This window comes from Pagrus pagrus (assembly GCF_965226575.1).
Source record: "Pagrus pagrus genome assembly, chromosome: 6".
In the NCBI taxonomy this organism is placed as follows: Eukaryota; Metazoa; Chordata; class Actinopteri; order Spariformes; family Sparidae; genus Pagrus; species Pagrus pagrus.
In genome coordinates, this window is record NC_140190.1 from 33,286,075 (window position 1) to 33,309,990 (window position 23,916).

At 40.7% G+C, this 23,916-nt stretch overlaps 1 protein-coding gene across 3 annotated transcripts in view; it reads right to left on the minus strand.

Annotated features, from left to right (window-relative positions):
• hyi (hydroxypyruvate isomerase) overlaps nucleotides 1-23,916 on the minus strand; it is a 32,885-nt gene that overhangs the window by 3,910 nt on the left and 5,059 nt on the right. For 2 of the 3 annotated variants that reach the window (XM_084354674.1, XM_084354673.1), the window contains exons 3-8: nucleotides 18,612-18,726; nucleotides 9,798-9,876; nucleotides 8,799-8,848; nucleotides 8,637-8,706; nucleotides 1,877-2,011; nucleotides 1,732-1,783 (exon numbers count right to left, since the gene is read on the minus strand). In XM_084354674.1, coding sequence (XP_084210800.1) covers nucleotides 1,732-1,783; nucleotides 1,877-2,011; nucleotides 8,637-8,706; nucleotides 8,799-8,848; nucleotides 9,798-9,876; nucleotides 18,612-18,726 — 501 coding nt within the window. Of the gene's footprint in view, nucleotides 1-1,731; nucleotides 1,784-1,876; nucleotides 2,012-8,636; nucleotides 8,707-8,798; nucleotides 8,849-9,797; nucleotides 9,877-15,472; nucleotides 15,630-15,965; nucleotides 16,161-18,611; nucleotides 18,727-23,916 lie in introns of those variants that run through there. The other variant, XM_084354675.1, reaches the window with a different exon arrangement.

A 23,916-nucleotide genomic window follows, 5' to 3' on the forward strand; every position in this document is an offset into this window, starting at 1 on the left:
GTTGTATGATTAAAACACTCGAGCCACGATATAAAATCCCCTCCCGCAAACACTTCAGCAACACGGTAATTCACGCATTTTATGAAGGGACCCGATGAGGAATTGTTAAAGAGTTGTCTGACATAGCCTATGTAGCACTTGGATGGACCTCCAGGGCTACTGAAAGCTTCCTGACTGTAACTGCCCCATTACATTACCCCAGAATGGAAGATGAAAAGCTCAATTTTACAGACGTGCCCCCTTTATGAGAGCCTTACAAGCGAGCATCTCTCTGAAGCACTGACAGAAGCAGTGACAGAATGGAAGTTGCAGAGGGGCAGCAGCACAATCCCTGTTACTACAGACAATGCAAAAAATATGGTGAATGCAGTCAATGCAACAGCTGGACTGGGGCCACAAATTGGCTGCTTTGCACATACTGTCAATCTTGCAGCCAAGAATACAGTCTCAATAAGTCAGGTATGCCAACTCCTGGGAAAGATTAGGAAGGTGGTAACATTTTTCCATCGGAGCACAACAGCCACCCACGCCCTAAAACCTAAGAAACTTGGTTTATGCTACATTTTATATTGATGACCTGATAATCTGGATTATTTATTTTGTTATTTTAGATAACACAGTGACACTTTCAGTTTGGTGAGAAATCCAGCCTTATGTCTTTGATTGTATTTCAAACACTGCACTTTAATTTCAAGTGGAAAAAACTTGAGTTTTCCATTAAGAACTGATAAACAGGGACCTAAGTCTAGTGTTGATAGAGCCTATGCTTCACTTTACGTTGCTGGTATATAATGTGGTTGTAAAAGTAGTAAAGTTAAATTCTTTTGTATGCACTAATTAAAGGATCAGAGCTTTAAGAGCCATTTTTACTTTTATATTTTATAAGATATATTTTTTTAAGAACCACAATTGATAAATGTAGGTTATATATTTCATTCAGTTCAGTATTTCTGCCCAGTAAGCACAAAAGATTCCACTACATTTTAGTGACAGTGAATAACTATTTGTTCTTAGTATTTGTTAAAGATAACTTTCTTTGCCAAATAAATGAAAAGCATGTTGGAACTAGCAATGTCTCCTCTCTTGCAGTGCCAGAATCTTACCTACTTTTAACCTAAGACTGTCACAATGATGTATCAAATGTCAGACTGCCTCATTCTTTCAGTTTTAACCTGACTATACAAGACATCATTGATTTTCCTAACGATCAACGTATACCGAACCCAACTGAACCGAAAACCGTGACCACAAAACCATGATATGAACCGAACCGTGGATTTTGTGAACACTTGACTGATCAACAAGAGGTGTCACTCTTATTGTGCTGACTGAGGTCACAATGCTGGTTGAGTGATAGTAGTCTGTATTCTGTAGTCTGTATTATAACTTTTATTAACGTCACATTAATATTCATATATTGAGCTAATTCAGTGTTAAATACTGGTGTTGAATGCCAGCAAGCCAATTTCCTGCTGTTTATAGTGGAAAAAGCTCTGATAAAACCCACTACCTGCTCAGCACCAAAGAGCAGAGAGATACAGTAACATAGTACATACTTAGGTTGGAACATTGGAAATGTAATGTATAAATGTTGATTCTTATTATTATTATATATTGTATATATGTAAACTGCATATAAAAAATATGGAATAAGATAAGTGGTAGTTACACCTCCCAGGTGTACTCACTTAAAACATATTCACAGCTTTATGATTGAACACCTATCATCACCTGCTGTGTGTGCAGTAATCTTTGATCCAACCCAGACCTTCCTTTGTGGAGCCTAAAGTGGACAGACATGATTACTATTAACATGTTTTGTTTGGGGTTTTTTTCTTCATGGGTTATATAATTAATCCAAAACAAGAACACTCACCTAATGGCTTGTATTCACAGCCAATGTATCCCTGGTAGCCATGGTTTTCCAGTGTGTTAAACAGATAGCTGTAGTTGATCTCTCCAGCACTGTTAGGCTCGTTCCTGCATGGAACCTGAGCAATCTGAACATGACCTGAGAAAGAAAATCGTAAAAACTCAACAGTAGAACTCATGGCTATGTTTAATAGTGAAAGTAAGACCATTTCCACACGCACAATGTGAAGAGAACTCAAGGGACTGGGACTAAACAGCTGTGTAGCCTTATGAAAACCACTTATCTGTGAGGCTAATGAGGAAAAAGGGCTTCAATTTGCTAGGGAGCATAAGATTGGACCCATGCACCCATCATACTAACCCAGTGCTTACTGTACAAGCCTATGGGGGCAGTGTTATGATCTGGCTTTGATTCAGTTGGTCAGGTCCAGCTTCAGCAAAGTTATGTGCCCAAAAAATTAGGTCAGCTGACTACCTGAATATACTGAATGACCAGGTTTTTCCATCAATGGATGTTTTCTTCCCTGATGGCCCTGATGTGTGACTTTTTTTTTTTGTCCGGGCAGTGTATTTCAGCACAAATTACTTTAAAAATTAGTTTAATTTAAGTACAAGATATTTGCATGAAATCAAGCCGGTATTTAAATGATTGTGTCTCCTATGATTTGTGCGAATCAACATTTTCTGCAATGAATGCCACTTTTAGAAATCAGAGTTTGACCAATGAAACCTCTGTATTTAATGACTTAATAAGATGGAGGGTTTGCCACACCTCCTAACTCCCCATCTTAGTTTAATGAATATCTGAGTCATCAATACAGGGAAATCCAAGTTTGAGTCCAGTACTTTCCTGTTGAAGAGCACACTTATTAAACTTGTAAACTGTATTCAACACTGGGAAGGTATGTTGTACATACCTGACAAGGTTGCAAAGTTCAAGGGAGAGGAGGAAGTGATGCAGTGTTCCTCCTGTCAGTCTTTGTTGACTTGTTGCTCCAGTTGCATCAGGCCCTGCTGGACCTGCATCTCTCCCCCTTTCATGCAGCCCTCTCCGCAGGCAGATCGGTTTCTTCAGTCAGGACTGAAGAGAGTCATATAATGACTCCAAACAGATCAGAAGGTCTTCTTGAGGACATCATGGGACTTCATACTCAGACTCATAAAACTGGCTCCAAACAAAATTTCTCAGGAACATCAAACCGGCCCCTGCCCAGACCTCAGCTGCATGCTTGGAGAACAGAACTTTCCAACTGAAGCTTGTTCAAATTTTTAAAAAACAAGACCTACCGGCACACCCAGGAGAGGGCTGCATTAACAAGAGAGAGAGATACAGAGAGAGAAAGAGCCGCAGGGCCTGCCACACCTGGAGCAACACATCAGCAAAGGCCAACTGGAGGATCGACACAATGCCGCTTCTTCCTTCTTCATCCTCAAACCTCATCAGATGCGCCAGCTCCAGGTAGCCTAGAGCAACCTTTCTCTGGGTTGAATACAGTTTATGTTCACAGGTTAGCTCACATTCTCAGTTGACTGAATGATGACACAGTCTGTTTTAGGTCTTCCTCCATGCAGATTTCTACTGTGTTGCTGAACAGCTCCACTTAACATTTACTTTACATTTACTTGGTCCAAAACCCCCACACCTCTTTGTTCTTTGTTCACTGTGTAGGTTAGTTTGTGTTCCTTGTTGTCTAATGTTTTGTCCATAGTATAGTAATAAATCTGTACATTTTACAGTTCGGTCACTGAACTCATTCCGATTCTGCTATTGCTTTACTTCATTTACAATTCAGTGTTTCCCCTAGGATGGAGTTGTAGCAGTGGAGGCATCACACAGGGAAAAAAATATTTAGTTTGTCCACAAAGTGCGCTGTGAAGTACATTACCAGTCAAATGTTTGGACACACCTTCTCATTCAATGGTTTTTCTTAATTTTTATTATTTTATTTTGATTTATTCAAAATTTAAGGCACACTGAACCAGCATGGCTACCACAGCATTCTGCAGCAACATGCCATCTCATCTGGTTTGCACTTAGTGGGACCATCATTTGTTTTTCAACTGGACAATGACCCCAAACACACCTCCAGGCTTTGTAATGGCTATCTGACCAAGAAGAGGCCTCCACAATCACCCAACCTAAACCCAACTGAGATGGTTTGGGATGAGTTGGACCGCAGAGTGAAGCAAAGCAACCAACAAGTGCTCAGCACCTCTGGGAACTCCTTCAAGACTGTTGGAAAAACATGCCAGGTGACTACCTCATGAATCTGATAAAGAGAATGCCAAGAGTGTTCTTGGACTGCAGTACACATTGAAGAAGACAGAAGCCTCAACATTCAGGTGTACAGAAAACCTACACACAGATCAATACTTGCTGATCGACTCTCATCACCCACTGGAGCACAAGCTGGGGGTCATCAGAACCTTAAACCATCGGGCTGAGACCGTGCCCACAAAGACAGAGGGGAAGGAGAAGGAACAGAAGCACATCAGGGGAGCACTTAAAACCTGTGGCTACCCAAACTGGACCTTTGTCAAAACTGCAAAAAGATCCAGAGCAGACAGAGAGGAGGAGACGTTAAAACGTAACATCGTCATTCCCTATGTCGCAGGAACATCTGAGAAACTCAGGAGGATCTTCAATAAACATCATATTCCAGTTCACTTTAAACCTACCAACACACTGAGGCAGAAACGTGTCCATCCTCAGGACAAAACACCCAGGCATAAACAGAGTAATGTAGTTTATGCTGTTCAATGCAGCCAGGACTGCACAGTCACTGGGGTGACAAAACAACCTCTCCATAAACAAATGGCACAAGACAGGAGGGCCAATTCCTCAGGTCATTACTCTGCTGTCCACTTACCTTGATGAACATTCTCAGTAATCCAGGTCATGGTAATTCTAAGTGCTATATCGTAGGCAACTGGATGTGTTTCAGTTTCTTGAAGAGGCTTCAGCTCTCATCCAAGTGGCTTCTTCAGTTCTAACTAACTGGAGGGGACTTGCAGGCTTTTAAACTCTGCGTGGGAGTGTCCTTAAAGAATAGTTAAGAACACATGTGAAGGAGACAAATCATTCCTTTGAGGACAACAATGTAAACATCTTGGCCAGAGAGGACAGATGGTTTGAAAGAGGAGTAAAAGAATCCATCTGTGTCAAACTGGAACGACCATCTTTGAACAGAGGAGGTGGCCTACAACATTACTTATCACCCACCTACAATGCAGTACTGATTTCCCTCCCCAGGCAGCTTAACAACCATTCACACCTGGGCTCACCTAGCCCTAGCACCCACATGAAGGCCGGTTGGATCAACGACCAACCGGTCGGAGAGAATTTTGTTCCTATGGAGAGAATTTTGTTCCTTTATTATTCAATCAAATAGAATAGATTTGAAACCAAAAAAAAGATTTGAGAGCAAAAGAGAGTAAGTGGCAATCAAATTATTTTTTTTTTTAGATCGAAACAGAACAGGTTGCAATTAAAAAAAAAATATGAGAGCATATTTCTTCAACTTCAATCAAAACTAATGTTTGTAAGTAAAAACATACGACCATTTTGCTTATAAATCAGTCCTCTTTGCTTTCAAGTTAAAAACATTTTTTTGCTTGTGAATTCAACTGTACTTGATGGGTGGGGCCTACGCTGGTGGATGAGAGAGGAGTTTCTATTGGTTGGTTTGACCTGGCTCCAGCGCCAGCTACGCCTTCCGCATTACACACACTTCCCCCTTGTGCTGTGCTGCTTGGAGGTAAGTTGATAGCCTGTTGCTCTTGAAACGTTTCCCATAAGTAATGAATTGCGCTATATATCGTTGGCTACAGCCTGCCGTACATTCACAACAACAACAACAACAAGTAATGAATTATAATGCCCTGCTGCTGCAAGCACACTGATTAGCAGCATCATGGTTGTCTCTGCTAGTCACGGCCTGAGCAGAGTAGCCTAATGAGTGAGTGAATTACAGGGAGGCGTATACAACGTAGGGCTGTGATTTAAACATTTAGTGTTGCATGGTACTCGCGGTGCCAACACGTCACGGTTCCTACACAACAGCACTATCGTGGATTACTAAACTACCGCTGAACGCGGTGCCAGTTTCCACTGTGTAGCAGGCTGCTGCTACTCCTCCCAGCTCCGTTCTCACTACAGCTGTTCTATCTGTAAGTCACAGCCCTACGCCACTTACTCTCTTTTGCTCTCAAATCTCTTTTTTGGTTTCAAATCTATTCTATTTGATTGAATAATAAAGGAACAAAATTCTCTCCATACAAGTGGCCCTAACGACTCTGCAACTCAGAGCTCACACGTGTCCTTAACGACTCTGTAAGGACACTCACACACAGAGTTTAAAAGCCTGGAACTCCGCTTTTCTCAGCTCGAGGGAAGTTTTACAAATATAAAACAACCAAGGATAAAAAATGCATAGTATAAAGACTCATAACCAACCTTGTTTACAGTTGGAGGTGTCCTGTCAACAGTTTTACAGACATCTCTTTTATAATGGCGGTCTAATGGGAAAATTTTTGGGCTGCAGGGGAAATTATTGCTGCAATACCCCGAGTGGCCACCGGGCCAGATTCAGATCAGCAAGGCTGAGCAGCAACCCCCGGCGCTCTCGCTGCTGGGGGCAGACACAGACACATTTTCCGGGTAGTGATGAAGAGTCAGTAGCACAGACAGGGTGACAGTGACTTTCCCCATATATAAATTTGGTATTTTTTTCCTCATATCAGTTAACAATGACACTACATGCTGCTACTGTTGTTTGGTCTTGTAACGTTGCTTTGTGGGTTGAAAGGGTTATGCGACATTTCTTTTATTTTGAACATCTTTTGTTTTGAGCGATATCCAGTGAAGTATCTGTTTTGTTGTCAGATTGTGAATGTCATCAAAATGTCACGCCCCTGTCCTGCCCTGCCAGTTTACACTTTCAAACAGAGGTTGATTCACCTCTGTTACCACTCTGTGACAACCTCCAATAGCAGATCAAAGGCGGCTCAAGAGACAGAAATTTCTACCCAGAGTTGGTTGAGACTCAAAACAGAGGTAAAAGGAGTGAGCCCTGGATTGGACACCAATGCTACTCCAAGTTAATGCTAATGCTGCTCTGTGTCTGCTGGATGTATAAAAGGCTTTATCTGTTTAAAGTTTCTGATATGTCACATTTGTATTTATGAGTTTTTTCTGCCAACCCAAAGTGGCCACAAATATTTTGCTGCATTAAAATATTAGACTTTGTGATATATTTGACATTGTGATTTTCTTCTCCTTTAGAGTTCCTACCTTCTATGTATGTTGCCTGAAACTCAAGCTCACAATTTGACATTAACTCAACAAAGCTGCATAAAGTCAACAGGTCTGGTCAAGGTGTTTTACCACTTCATCTCCAGTTCAAAGCGGTTGTGACTGCTGCAACATCAACTTGTAAGCATTTTTAAAACTTAGATTTTTCTAACCTTTAAACATATACATTGAATAGGTGCAAGATACTGTAAGATAATGCAGTTAAGTATAGCCACATACATGTACTGTATTGGCATACAGTGTGTTGTGTCTCCTCACACCAACACACTATGCCTTCCTGCCCTCTTCCCATCTATCATTAGACCGCTATTTGGTATTCATCTGTATTCATATCATTTCGTTTCTAGGGGTGCAACGGATCAAAAAACTCACGGTACGGATCATTTCTCGGATCAGAGTCACGGATCGGATCATTTTTCGGATCAGCAAAAAAAAAAGACAAGACAAATAAACATAACTTTGTCTTTCGTTTATTATGTAATTCTCTCTCCTCTCCTCCTGTCTCTGTCCCTTCAACCTCTTCATCTCTCTCTCCTGTCTCATCCTCTGTTGAATTTTTAAAATGAAAAGTCTAAGTATACTAATGAGGCACGATTACTATAATTTGACCTAATATTTTAATGCCATGTTTAGTCACATTATTACTTATCCATCAAAACATCCAAATAATATTATTGATGGATAATTCATACTGTGACTGAACATGGCCTTAAAATATTCTGATTCATTGCATGTCCTTTCATTTTTCAGCCTAGGCTACATTTACAGAAGGTTACAGTTTAGCATCTCTATTGGCTATCTGTTGCATCTGTAGGCTCCTTCACTATTTTTCTCACTTTCTTAGCTTATTACAATTCCCACCTTTCCTCCTCTTTGCCTGATCATCCTCTGCCTTTCTTGCTGCAACAAATGATAACTTGGGTTGATGCAGCCTCTTCTTACCACCACTACATTGCATCTTTGCTCCGATTCATTTAATTGCCGTTCTAAAAATAGACCTGCAGTCACGTCGCGACCGTGTTTACTTTCGGTGTTAATGAAACGAAACTTAAGGAAAAAAGTACCGAGGACATGACCTCGGTGTCCTTACTGGTGGCTACGGCCCTGACCTCTTTCCTTCATCATTATATTTGACAGGGAAGCCAAAATGCTCCCATACAGGTGATTTAAATGACGCGGGGCGTTCAAGCTCCTCCGTTCCTCCGCTCGCCATGACCACGCTGCACTTAACAAGTATGTGGATTGAAGATGTGCACAACTTTTTTTTTTTTCCATAAATCAATCCGCGGATCAGGTGTGTGCCGAACCGAAGATATTGATCCGAACGGATCACGGATCAATGATGATCCGTTGCACCACTATTCGTTTCCATTAATATTTGTACATTGTACTGATTGTATTTCCGAAGCCTGATTACTGCCTGATTCACCGTTTCTCACATCTTACTCACCAATTATGGGGAAATACTTGTGTATGTTCTGTGTCAGGTTTCCATCCATTATTTGCCAGTGAAATACATCCTGAAACAGTTCAGACATACGTTAAGTCAAGTGCCTTATCACATTTTTTCTTCTTTATTTTCAATTGAAAACAAATTTTCAAAAACACCCACCATTTGCAGCTTGATATTTGGCTTTCCAACCTTCTCCAGTATTGCAGCCGCTACAAACATAAAAAAGTAGATCAGCTGAGAAAGAAATAACTCAGGCAGGCAGGCAGACCTATTGTATGCCAGACAGGAGATGTGTTTTCTTCCAGAGGAGTTGAAGAAATAACACACATCTTTATTAGACACTGGTGTACTCACACTGTACAGCATGAAACCCACCGAACAGACTATTACATGAGTGTGCTATGCACTTACACAATTAAACAAAATATATTAGTGGTGGCACAATGACATTTCTGTCCAGCTTTTCATGTCGTTGTATGTCATGATGATAACTTATGTTTATTTTAACTCATTGACACCACTGGCAAGTGCAAATATTAAACATGTTCTTATACAGAAAACCTATATGGTAGAAAGGCTGCCTAACTGCTCAGTAAGTCTAAACTTGAATTCATGCAAGTTTAGATTTTCTTTGCATATTAACAGTTTTATTAGCCCTGTCCACTGGACTGTATTATGTTTAGATCCAAAAAAGTCTGCCAGTGGGCCAAATCCGGCCCTCCACCAATCTAAAAGCTGGTATGAATAAACATTTTTTAAACGGACATCATGGGGCACATGTTGGATTTTATGAACTTGCTGGGAAGCACAAACTGGACAAGACCCAGGCTGAGCGTGACTTCTGCCTCAATTACGAACCACGTTAGCCATTTTCACCTGATGTGTGACAAGACTACTTAATTTGAAATAAATACTTTATATTTTTATACTTATACTTCATAATTTTTGTTTTCACCGAGCAAAAAAAGATTGTCTTGTTACAAACAAAAATTACAACAAAATTTGATAATTTCCCGACTCCAACAGTTTTGTTGTATTTGCCTTTTTTGGCTGACTTGTGAAAAATCAGTGTATTGTTCCATGTCAGCAGTCAAGAATCCTGACACTTGTACATTCTGGTTAGTGAGAGCGTTGTGTCAGTGGGAGACAGTTTCATACCGTGATGAGGAGAGTCCAGAAAATACCTGGGATCTGTAATCCTTGTGTTGATTGGCTCAATCAAACCAGTGATCCCTTCCTGTGAGGAACAATGACATGTCACAACATTTGGATTAACACTGGGAGCATCATAGGGTGATAGTTGTGCTATTATGTAAGGAGCCATTTGTTCAGGGTGATGTTATGTTATGTGTGATGTAAAACTACAATATCCGTGGAATGTAGCTGGAGCTGTTGTGCTATTTGTGTAAGTATGCGGGACATCCACGCACACATGCGATGTGCGTGGGCGTGCATGCACATGATTATGTTATTTTAACAACAAAAATGTGAACTTTTACCTTTTTAGCTATTCCCATTATGTGGAAAGATATTTTGCTGCAGACATCCTTACAAATTAATGTTAACGAGCCATAAACTGGGGTTTCAAAATTAATTCAACATTTTCTTGCATGCAGGGCAATATACATACATATATATATGTATGTATGTATATATATAAATACATACACACACATATATGTATATATATACAGTATATGTATGTATATACATACATATGTTTGTGTGTGTGTATATATATATATATATATATATATATAAGGGGTGTAACGATACATGTATTTGTATTGAAGCGTTTCGGTACAGGACGTTCGGTTCGGTACAGGGCTGTGCACGGGTGAGTTTCCAGAACGGAAGTTGCGTGTGTTTATTTTCTGCCTGCAGCTACACGTGCAGCCCATTTACATCATAGCTAACGCTAGCGCGAAACCAGAGCTTGAAGACCCTCCCTTGTCGCTTAAGTCTCCTGCTTGGGAACACTTCGGCTTCTTGGTTAAATATTGCAACGCAGAAAGACGAGTTCCGCGCAGTTCTGCCGAACAGCTGGAGAAACGAAACTGGGAATTCCCGTGATAATTACATAATCACACACGAAGTAAATAGTTGAAACGTTAGAGATATATCTCTCTATTTATATCTTTATAAATAGGCACTTTACGTCATGAAACGTTAGAGATATATTTCTCTCTATATATATCTTTATAAATAGAGATACTTTACGTCATGAAACGTTAGAGATATATCTATATATATCTTTATAAGTAGAAACACTTTACGTTATGAAACTTTAGAGATATATCTCTCTATATATATCTTTATAAATAGAGATATTTTACGTCAAAGTTTCTCTATTTATAAAGATATATAGAGAGAGATATATCTCTAATGTTTCATGACGTAAAGTATTTCTATTATAAAGACATATATAGAGAGATATATCTCTAACGTTTCATGACGTAAAGCATCTATTTACAAAGATATATATAGATATATCTCTAACTAGGGGTGTAACAATACGCAAAAATCACGGTTCGATACGTACCTCGGTTATGAGGTCACGGTTCGGTTCATTTTCGGTACAGTACGGGAACAAAATGCAAAACATAAATTTGCTTGTTGTTTATTCGGAACTTTTGCAAACCAACAATTTATTGTAACATTATACAAAATATGAAAATAACATAAAAAATAGATCACTGTTGTAAAGTGCTGCCTGGTAATAAGTCAAATAAATTATGTCAATGTCTCTTTAAGTCCCTCTGCCTGGTGTGCACTGGTGTGTTGTTCATATGGGCTGAGTTGTAGGGAGAGGCTGCTTGATTGCCAAAGTCAGCTGCGTTTTCACTAAGGTCATTTTTTTTCCTGTAGCAGTGATATTCACACTTGGGTGGTGCCGTTTCAAGTGCCGCGGCACAAGGCAGAAATTCAGCCAAATTTAGCACAGAGCAAACAGGAAGTCCGACACGAAACAACAACAATACATCCGGTTGATTTTCAAAATAAAACACTCCGCGTTGATACAAGCACAAAAAGAGACAGAGACAAAAAAGAGACAAATACGCGCTCTTCTTCTAATCCTTCAGTCGGGAACACTTCGTGTTGTTGTGTTTATAACACGTATAACTGCAGTCGTGTGTGATTGTGTAATTATCACGGGAATTCCTCGGTTTCGTTTCTCCAGCTGTTCGGCGGAACTGCACCGTGCTGGACTCATCTTTCTCCGTTGCAATATTTAACCAGGAAGCCGAAGTGTTCCCAAGCAGGAGACTTAAGCGACAAGGGAGGGTCTTCACGCTCTGGTTTCGCGCTAGCGTTAGCCATGATGTAAACGGGCTGCACGTGTAGGTGCAGGCAGAAAATAAACACACGCAACTTCCATTCCAGAAACTCACCCGTGCACAGCCCTGTACCGAACCGAAAGTCCTGTACCGAAACGCTTCAATACAAATACATGTATTGTTACACCCCTATCTCTAACGTTGCATGACGTAAAGTATCTCTATTTATAAAGATGTATAGAGATATATCTCTAATGTTTCGTGACGTAAAGTTTCTCTATTTATAAAGATATATAGAGAGATATATCTCTAACGTTTCATGACGTAAGGTATTTCTATTTATAAAGATATTTAGAGATATATCTCTAACGTTTCATGACGTAAAGTATCTCTATCTATAAAGATATATAGAGAGATATATCTCTAATATTTCATGACGTAAAGTGTCTCTATAGATATATAGAGAAAGATATATCTCTAACGTTTCATGACGTAATGTGTCTCTATTTATAAAAACCTATCTACAAAGATATATCTCTAACGTTTCATGATGTAATGCGTCTCTATTCATAAAGATATATAGAGAGAGCTATATCTCTGTTTCATGATGTAAAGTGTCTCTATTTATAAAAATATATAGATATATCTCTAATGTTTCATGACGTAATGTGTCTCTATTTATGAAGATATATATAGAAAGATATATCTAACGTTTCATGACGTAAAGAGTCTCTATTTATAGATATATCTCTAATGTTTCATGACATAAAGTGTCTCTATTTATAAAGATCTATCTAGAAAGATATATTTAGATATATCTCTAACGTTTCATGACGTAAAGTGTCTCTATTTATAAAGATATATATAGATATATCTCTAACGCTTCATGACGTAGTGTCTATTTATAAAGAAATATAGAGATATATCTCTAATGTTTCGTGACGTAAAGTGTCTCTATTTATAAAGATATATATATATAGAGATATATCTCTAACGTTTCATGACGTAAAGTGTCCGTATTTATAAAGCTATATATAGAGTTATATCTCTAACGTTTCATGATGTAAAGTGTCTCTATTTATAGTTATATATAGATAGATCTGTAACGTTTCATGACATAAAGTGTCTGTATTTATAAAGATATATATAGAGATATATCTCTAATGTGTCATGACATAAAGTGTCTCTATTTATGAAGATATATATAGATATATCTGTAACGTTTCATGACGTAAAGTATTTCTATTTACAAAGATATATATAGAGATATAGATATATCATGAAACGTTAGAGATACATCTCTCTATATATAACTATAAATAGAGATACTGTATATCTCTATATAGAGAGATATATTTAGAGAGATATATATCTCTATATATAGTTATACATTTCATATATATCAGGCATAACATTATGACCACCTGCCTAATATTGTGAAGGTTCCTCTTGTGCAGCCAAAACAGCTCTGACCTGTCAAGACATGGACTTAAGACCTCTGAGGGTGTCATGTGGTGTCTGGCACCAGGGCATGTTTTAGTGGATCCTCTGGGTCCTGTATGTTGGGGGGCGGGGCCTCCATGGATCAGACCTGCTCCAGCACGTCTTACAGATGCTCGATCAGATTGGGATCTGGGGAATTTGGAAGCCCGGTCAACACCTTGGGCCCTTTATTGTGTTCCTCGAGCTGTTCCTGAGCAGTGTTTGCGGTGTGTCAGGGCACATTGTCCTGCTCGGGGGCCACTGCCATCGGGTAGTGTTGTTGTGATGAGGGGGCGTACTTGGTCCACAACAGTGTTTTGATGGATGGTGCGTGCCAAGTGGCATTCACATGAATGCCAGCACCCAAGGTTTCCCAGCAGAACATCGCATTGTGAAGAGATGATTAATGTTATTCACGTCACCTGACAGTGGTTTTGCACGTGTTTGAGTGAGACAGAGAGAGAGCATGCGTACGCATACAGAAGGGGGCGGGGTTGAGACTGAATGGGAGTGAAAGACACTTCACATCATGAAACGTTATCTCTCTCTCTATATATATCAAACTTTGACAATATTGCAAAATCTGATTCAAAAATCTCATAGGCTTTTTGTTGAGGGAACCATGGCGATGCTAACTTCTGGGTTAGCCTAAAAAAATACATCATTGCTACACCCCTCTGTTGCAGGTAACGGGAGGAACCTGTTCTGTGCACGTTCACGAGCAGACAGGACCGCCTCTTTATGTAGTTCTCTGTCCTGATTGGATAAAGTTGACATACCAGAAAATGTATTTTCTCTTTTACTGCATGAGCATGGGGAGAAGAGACATGCTTTAGTGAATTTAAAGCCATTTGACACTTACTGTATTTTAATAAGAAAATAATTCTTACAGCAGCTATAACATTAGTAAAATGGTGAATTAGTCAATTGCAGTTTGGGGGGCAGCATCTAAACTTTTACGTGTTGAGAATGAATTCCGAGCACTGCAGTAATATTAAAGGAAACAAGAATGAGATTAATTTCCACAGCACACATATGTAGTCTGTAGCCCATAGGACTGGATGAACTGGACGTTTTACAAATGTGCTGATGTATCCTATTTATGTGTCCTATAGTTATGAGAGGGACGCATCAACTTCCAGCCTGGAAGTGTCAGTTCACAGCAGAACCATGCCCTGATGTTTCTCTCTGACAGGCGAGTGTAACTTGATGCTGATAGCAAGATGGCTCAAACCACTGTTATTAATGTAATATGTATCTCTGATGGATACATTTCATATATACATGTGTCCTTCTTTCATATCAAGTTGGTTTGCTTTATGTGCATGAATGTGCTCCTTAGAAGGGATACAATACAAAAAGCATATGGTCCTAACAGTCACATGTTGGCCTACTGCTTGAGACTATTGCATATTAGTAAGACATTTTTAAAAGAAAATAGACTTTGCATGTCAATTCGTGATCTGACTGTCAACTGACCACAGCAGAATGTGGAAAACACCGAAAGCACCTGACAATCCCTATAAATAATCGCTTGCCACCCATCACATAAGCTTCCCATCACCCACCTAACTCCAGACTTCTTTTTTTTTTTTACATTGCAACAATTGGTAAATATGAAATGACTGTAAATGGCACAATTCTGATGTAACAGACTATTTCTGGTTGTTTTCAGGAATATTTGTCACTGCATAAAATGCAACTCAAGTTGTGGTGTTATAATAAATTGAAAATAATTTCAAGGTCCTGGAAAAGCTGTATTTACTGTCAGATAAGTAATTGTGCTATTCTTTCTTCAGGACATTCACTGCCAAAACAGTAGGTATTGAGACCGCACCGACATCAACAGCATAACCAGTCAAGAAACCTCTGGACATCCTTCCTGTATATAGTTGTTTATGCTAATTGTACTGTATATTGTCTAAACAATAAATGTATGCTATTTTTGTAGTGTTATTTAATTACATGCGTTCCAAGAAATGGAATAAACAAGAGTCTTGCCTAATTCAGTTGTTATTATTAGTGCATCACGTAAAGTGTAAGAACTTTAAATGGCTGGTCGTTTATGCTGGAAGTGCAAAGAAAAGGCATTTCTCATTTTCAAGACTTTATTCAAACAATTTAGAGATAATGCAAAACAAAGAGTAAATACAGAACGACAAATAAACAGGCGTCAGGCAGAGTTCAGCACTTGATGTGATTGCTCCAAACGTAGTCCTTGAATTCTGGCCTGTAAAGCAACAGATGAGCAACATGATTAGATATTTTTATGGAACAGAGCTCGACTGTCCTCAGCATACTGTGAACATATACACTTTCAGTGGCCAATACTTCAGACATTCCAGGACACAACTGTACAGATTCTTTTTTCATTTTATCTATTCATGCTTTTGACTTGAAGTATCTGAGTACTGAAACTACTTGGCAAAAATGTGATTCTGATTAGAGCACTTGTGTGTCCAAGTTACATGCCCGGTCAATATACTGTACAAACACAAATAGTTGTACTGTAGGTGGTGTTTATCAGGAAAAAAAGCACCAGTAATGTTCTACTTTAGATGCTGACCTGCTCATGTGCAAGATCTTCTACTCGACGTATGAACATCTGCTCCTTGACCTGTCGCCCTCCCACGTCCACGGCCTCTACCTCCACTTCCTCAGACACGGCTGGTTGTCCTCCCGTCGTCCTCTGACGGGATGATGTGCTTCGCTCTGGTGTGTCTTCGTCATCAGAGTCAACTACGCTCTCATTGTGGAAGCTCTAACATGCAAAACATCATATCATCATGAGTTCAATACAATATTCACGTTCATCTGTGAATCACTGAGGGAAACAAAAAAATAAAACATGTAGCAGGCCCACTACTTATCTTGATGTTTTAGCTTTTCCATTTCTAATGTTACCATAGCCAGCTGCTGCTAGCTAACCAGCAATAAGTTACAATGTCTGAATGCTAACAAAGCTAGCTTGACAGCTATCAGTGCTAGCAATGGCTATGTTGGTTGTTTACGTTCAATATGATAATATTAGGTGTTTACTTACAGGTGAATGAGACATGAGGTAGCTACTTGTTGTTAGATGTTGTGATGAAAACGATGCACCGGCACTCTTCTTCCCACCACTTGTGAGGATTTGGCAGTTGTCAAACGGTGCACGTTCATGGTTTGGGGGGAGTGGCTTTGGAGAGAGGCCTGAGTGCAGTAGGCTGGATTTACTGGCTGGATACTTTCAAAATCTAGCCTGGGCTTGATAGTTTCTCCAACTTACCGACCCCAGCTTTAAAGACAGTGATTAATTGGACAGGATTCATTAAAGATCATCATAGATGGAGGTTATTTTATCACTGAAAATGTTGTTAAGTTCAAGTAAATAAGCACTGTTTGAGAATACAACATGTTGGTGACTACAACTAGTTACTTCTAGAAAGGATAGTTAAGAATATCACTGTATATCAGAGGCGATTGCTCTAAGACTGCAAGGGAAGCTCAGCTTCCCCTAAAATGTCACCCCAAAAAAAAAAAAAAAGTGGTGAAATATGTACTGCTGTGTGTACATTTCATTGACTAAATACGCGCTAGAAAGCCTTCATCTTTTGTTCAGAATCAGCTACTTATCACAGGTAACCGGCGCAACTTCCTTCTCATTCATCCCCGCAGCGCCACAGCGCTTTACACAGTCGGACGCTCAGCTTCTACTGACTTCAATGGGGAAGCGTAGAGCGGGTTGTTCCACTGCAGCGAAACTAGGCGCTCATTGGATAAATGCTGGGCTTTGTCCCGCCCATCGGACGCTCAGCGTCTCTGGGGGTCTATGGGGCAGTGGGCTGGCCCGGACCCTCGGCTTCTGCATGATGATTGGATGAGCTGTCTGAGCCGGAATCCTTTTTTGATTGACAGCTAAATGAGCGAATCAGCGATCTTGAAGAAGAAACATCCACCAGAGCATTTTCCAAGTTTTTCATTCTGTTGTTCTGAACTGATCCGGAGACTTTACCGATCCCCAGCGATTGTGTCTCTGTTAAAAACGACTAGCGTTGTGTTTGGCGACTCTGTTCTGTCACTCTGCGGTTTCTTTCCCCAACGAGCAGCGGCAGCTGCGGAGCTTCTCCCCCCGTCACGTTCACTCACACTCACACTCACACTCACAGGCAGTCACACTTCTCAGTAGCCTAAAAATGAGCTTCCCCTCCTTGAAAGACCAGCAGCCGCCACTGCTGTATATCACTGTAAACACAACAACCAGTTTGCAGTAGCAATGCAGTTCTTCTTAGACCCCGTACACACGTAGCCGGGTATCTGCTAAAACTAATATATTTTTCTACGTTTGGACCTGTCATCCACATGAAAACGCATCATAAACGAATATTTAAAAGAACTCCGGGCAAAGTGAAGATTTGCGAATACTCCATTTATGCATTTGCGTGTAGACAGATAACCGGAGTTTTGCGTTTTCGAACGTCACAATATGCGCCAAAACAACAACAAATCTGCTCTGACATCAAACGTGCGACCTTTGTTTACTGCAGAAGCATGGCTCCGAGTGCCTTGAAAACTGTGGTGGTGTTAATTATTGTGCAGGCGCTGTTTACCTCTTTGATTTTACAAGCCCAACTACTGCTCCAAGAGCACAGGCGACGGATAACATTGCGGTCGGTGATTTACCCCCTCATAACCACTCCACGTAGGCATGTTCCTCGCCGAATGCGAGGAATCGAGGTTTGGAATGCTTATGAATGTGATTGAAAACGCAGATGATCGGTTATGTGTGGAAGGGTTTTTTTTTCGAAAACGAGGTAGTGTGGATAAAATTTATTTTATAAACGGAGGGGGGGAAATATTCGGTTTTAAAAATACCCGGCTACGTGTGTACATAGCTTTAATTGGCAGGGTGACACATTGCACTACATTTGGTGTTCCCTTTAGGAATTGCTCTTGAGAAAATGTCCTGCCCTGTATGTTTGAATTTTCAGATGAGTTTAAAAACTGGCTCATTACAACCTATATGTACTTTATGTACTTGCACCCCTTATACTGCCGGCAGACTGAGAGAAACCTCCTGGACATCGCACTTTGTATGTCCAAGTATGTATGTATAAAAAAAATAAAAATTGCGCGCATGAGACACCTCCGCTGCTACAACGCCATCCTAGGAGAAACACTGCATTCACACTGTTGAAAGTTGTAGTTATGTTGGACAGAAAAGGTCACCTACTTTTGAGAGGATATTAGCAGCATAGACTAGGTTTCGCACAAAGATGGCCTCCATCTCCTCAGCAACTGCCTGTCTGTTTGAATCCACAGGAACTCTCCCTGCCATCAGGTGGATCCTGAAAAATTCACAGAAAATACTTCAGACAAAATATACAAAATACATATATATACATATATACATACAGTGTATATAAATATCTTTTCATGGGACAACACTGAAGAAATTACACTTTGCTACAATGTAAAGTAGTTAGTGTACAGCTTGTATAACAGTGTAAATTTACTTTCCCCTCAAAATAACTCAACACACAGCCATTAATGTCTGAACCGCTGGCAACAAAAGTGAGTACACCCCAAAGTGAAAATGTCCAAATTGGGCCCAATTAGCCATTTTCCCTCCCCGGTGTCATGTGACTCGTTAGTGTTACAAGGTCTCAGGTGTGAATGGGGAGCAGGTGTGTTAAATTTGGTGTTATCGCTCTCACACTCTCTCATACTGGTCACTGGAAGTTCAACATGGCACCTCATGGCAAAGAACTCTCTGAGGATCTGAAAAAAAGAATTGTTGCTCTACATAAAGATGGCCTAGGCTATAAGAAGATTGCCAACACCCTGAAACTGAGCTGCAGCATGGTGGCGTGGTGTATGGTGAGGCCATACAGTGGTTTAACAGGACAGGTTCCACTCAGAACAGGCCTTGCCATCGACCAAAGAAGTTGAGTGCATGTGCTCAGCGTCATATCCAGAGGTTGTCTTTGGAAAATAGACGTATGAGTGCTGCCAGCATTGCTTCAGAGGCTGAAGGGGTGGGGGGTCAGCCTGTCAGTGCTCAGACCATACGCTGCACACTGCATCAAATTGGTCTGCATGGCTGTCGTCCTAGAAGGAAGCCTCTTCTAAAGATGATGCACTCGGACCATACGCTGCACACTGCATCAAATTGGTCTGCATGGCTGTCGTCCCAGAAGGAAGCCTCTTCTAAAGATGATGCACAAGAAAGCCCGCAAACAGTTTGCTGAAGACAAGCAGACTAAGGACATGGATTACTGGAACCATGTCCTGTGGTCTGCTTGTCTTCAGCAAACAGGTAGGCAGGTGTGAAAAAAAGCTGTAAACTAAGAATTAGGGCTGAACGATTTATCGTTTTCTGATCGAAATTGCGATTTCAGACAACGCGATCATGTGATCGCCAAAGCTGCAGTTTTTGCAGCGCTCCTGACTGACCCAGGATCTGTTGTGTCAACTTTTTTACACATACATGCCATCTCCCTACCATCCTGCCAAGCTCACCAATCAGAAGCGGCATGCTACTCGTGGACAGGTCACGCTAACCAATCAGTATTAACCTGCTCCTTAACGTGTTCTGAAATGGCTTCAGCTGGACCAGAAGCGGAGTTAAGGGATTTAATCCCCAAGAAAAACAGCACGTCCGTCATTTGGGAGTATTTCGGGTTTAAGGCTGCAGACGCGCACCAGAAACAGGTACTGTGCAAAACCTGTCGCGCTAAAGTTGCAACATCCAGCGGAAACACAACCAATTTATACCGGCACTTGAAAAATCACCACAGGCATTTGCATGACGAGTGTATGACGAAAAAGTCCGGTGAAAATGATACTCAGGCCCACTGTAGCAAACAGAATACAATTACAGAATCTTCTGCCAGTGAAACTCCGTATGATAAGAGCAGCTACACCAGGACACCGGGAATCGTTTTGTATTTTATTTAAAGGAACTTGGGGCAGGATCAAGAAATAAGACTCAATAGTGACACGACGGCCGTTGCGGCCGTTAGGGTAACTGCAGCCAACAGCCGTGCATATTTCTTGTTAATAAATACATTTGGAAGCAATTTTTAACTTTAGTTTTCATCCTTGCATTAGAGTAATAGCATTTAATGTTTTAATGTTACTGTACATTGTAGGGGTGTCACGTCATGGTCTCTAGCATCGAAGTCAAAGAGAGGATCGACGATCCCCCCCCATCTGTACGCAGTATGCACGCTACGCAAAGTTATGCACACGATGCAGCACATTGTAGCAGACGCCGCTAGTTAGCTAACCTGCAGACCACAGTGTGTAAGATATGCTATGTGCGTGTACCATACCCGGCCACGGGAAACACTACGAACATGGCAGTACACATTAAAAAAAAACCACACACGTGTTGAAGTGCTGCGAGTCAACCTCCTCTAACTTAGCTACTAGCTAAGCCAGTAGCTATTAGCTACAGCCAGTCAAACGATAGCATGGTGTTACACCATTCCTGTTTGGCTCCCGGACCGTGGTCAGGAAGCACAGGGGAGATGATTTCCTCCAGGGCCAAAGTTTATGTTTACCTTCGGGGTGAACCCCCTTTCACGTGTTAAGCTGGTCGGGAAATAATAACAGGGAGCTTTGCTGTATCTGAGGAGCCGTCGCCTTTATTCACAGCCAAACTGCAGCCTATACTGAACACTTTATTGCTGTCGCTGCTGCTGCTACTCCTTTCACTTCTCCTTCCTCTCCCATTCATTCACTGTCCGCACGTAGGCACGCTCCCTCACTCTCGCTCGCCCACTCACACCTTACGCACGTTGTATATGTCCAACTGTTCAGAAATAGTTTGTTAAGACACTTCATTGTTCAGAGAAGACTGTGGACATGGCTGTTTTATTCTTTTGTTTGTTTCGTTGTGAACTTGAATGTGATCTTCTGTGAAGAAGACTGCAGCTACAAAAGAGAAACTAGATGGCAGCTTATTTTGTTTAAGTTTCCAATTGACTGAAGATATAAGTTATTGTTACATTATGTTGACAATAAATGTTTTAAATTTGACAATGTAGTGTGGTACATTGCTAACAAAGGTCAGATATTATATTGCATAAAAGTCTAGTCTAAAAATGGCAGCAACCTAAATAAATGCAAAAATCGAGAATCGAATCGAACCGTGACCTTAGAATCGAAAATTGAATCGAAGATTTGGAGAATCGTGACACCCCTAGTACATTGTGAATATTGCACTGAAGCTTGATTTGAAGGAAATCGTGAATCAAATCGAAATCGCAATATCTGCCAGAAAAATTGCAATTAGATCTTTTCCTAAAATCGTTCAGCCCTAAGAATGCTTTCCAAAAAAAGTGTTAATAGTTTATTTTCATCAATAAACAAAATGAGGTGAATGAACAGAAGAGAAATCTAAATCAAATCAATATTTGGTGTGACCACCCTTAGTCTGCAAACAGCAAACCAATCTTCTAGGTACACTTGCACACAGTTTTTGAAGGAACTCGGCTGGTAGGTTGTTCCAAACATCTTAGAGAACTAACCACAGATCTTCTGTGGATGAAGGCTTCCTCAAATCTTTCTGTCTCTTCATGTAATCCCAGACAGACTTGATGATGTTGAGATCAGGGCTCTGTGGGGGCCATACCATCACTTCCAGGACTTCTTGTTCTTCTTTACGCTGAAGATAGTTCTTAATGACATTGGCTGTATGTTTGGGGGTTGTGTCCTGCTTCAGAATAAATTTGGGGCCAATCATATGCCTCCCTGATGGTATTGCATGATGGATAAGTATCTGCCTGTATTTCTCAGCATTGAGGACACCATTAATCCTGACCAAATCTCCAACTCCATTTGCAGAAATGCAGCCCCAAACTTGCAAGGAACCTCCACTATGCTTGACTGTTGCCTGCAGACACTCATTATTGTACCACTCTTCAGCCCTTCGGCGAACAAACTGCCTTCTGCTTCAGCTAAATATTTCAAATTTTGACTCATCAGTCCAGAGCACCTGCTGCCATTCTGCCAGTTCTGAGATGCTGGACTGTGTTTATGTTTATGTTCATGTTTATATATATATATATATATATTTGTTTGTATCTACGTGGTCCAAGCCCCCACACCACTTTGTTCTTTGTCATTGTGGAGTTTATTTTGTGTCTGTCACACGTTTTGTCCGTAGTGTAGTAATAAATGTTTGATGACAAAGTCGTTGTTTGTGGTTTCTATATATTCAACAGTTTGGTCACTGAACACATTCTCAATTTAATTACAATTAATTTTCCCTGATGAATTAATATGCCTGTCAACAGCAAGAGGTTTCAGAGACCAAGCAAGAGGCAAGACTCAAGAGTAAATCTCAAACTCGACTTTTGTTGTTATTGACAGCCTTGCCAAATAAAGGGCTGAAGACAGACACCGAGCTGGACTTGCTGTTGAATACTCAATAATAATAGCTGTCCTGCTAAGTTATATGTCTTGTGTTGTTGCACTTGCTTGATGTTTGGCTGTGTTAGCAAAGGGGGGATGTGTATGCATGTGAATGGCAGCTGTAAGCAATACTGCTATAACTTTAAAGTGACAAGTTGACAATTTTGAAAAGTGCTTCCTTCTGCTATGAATGTGCACACACTGATTTTTTTGTTGTAAACACGGTCTTTCATTGAGGGCTCAGTGGCAGCTGTAGCCGTCGTTTCCGGTAACATACTTGTATGGTGAGCAATAGAGGTGGGTGCAATTCATCGATGTGGCGATGCATCGCGATGCGTCACGTGACGATTCGGCATCGATTAATTAACTTCAATGCTTTGCTAGGTCCGCGCATTTAGACTGAAGGCGGCAAATTGGCGGTCTGTTTTGGTCTGCCAATTTGACGCCTCTGAGGGTACACTTACTGCCGCCTCCATTGCTATCTAAATCCGAGGCGTCAATGTGCCGGCAATTGCGGGACATGGGCAGAGGTGTTGATAACGTGCACTGTTGTGCGACCCGCAGCCAGGAGTTTTAAAACCAGGAACAGCTGATCACAGCAGTCAGTTCATCACTTCATCCGCGGATGTCAAGATGAGCAACTGGAAAGCCGCTGAGATCCGGGAGATGCTACCGTCTCCTCGGTCTCTGTAGCTGACAGCTAGCGGACACAACCAAACAGCTAGTAGCTGCTGACTGTCAGCTGTTGTGTAGCGGCAAGCTACGAACGGTCGCTACTTTAAAATTAAAAGCCCCCCGCTAAGAACCTAGTTCTAAAATCCAATGGGGTGCAATGTAAAGCTCTTATTTTGAAGACAACTTTGTTGTCACTGATCACTGCCCAACTTTGTGCTTCACGCCACGTCACGTCACATGCTTACGCCTCATTAAATCCAGGGCTTGACTGTTTTCAGTGTTTTCCGCCAATAGAGGGGGCTCTCCTGCAAGTGGAGCTTTCCCTGGTCAAAGTTAAGTAGGTCAAAGTGCAAATGTTTACATAGTCATAAAATAAAGTATTTTGTGTCTTTGAAAAATACAAGTCAAATGTTAAAAAAACCTTGTTATTTACTTTATGA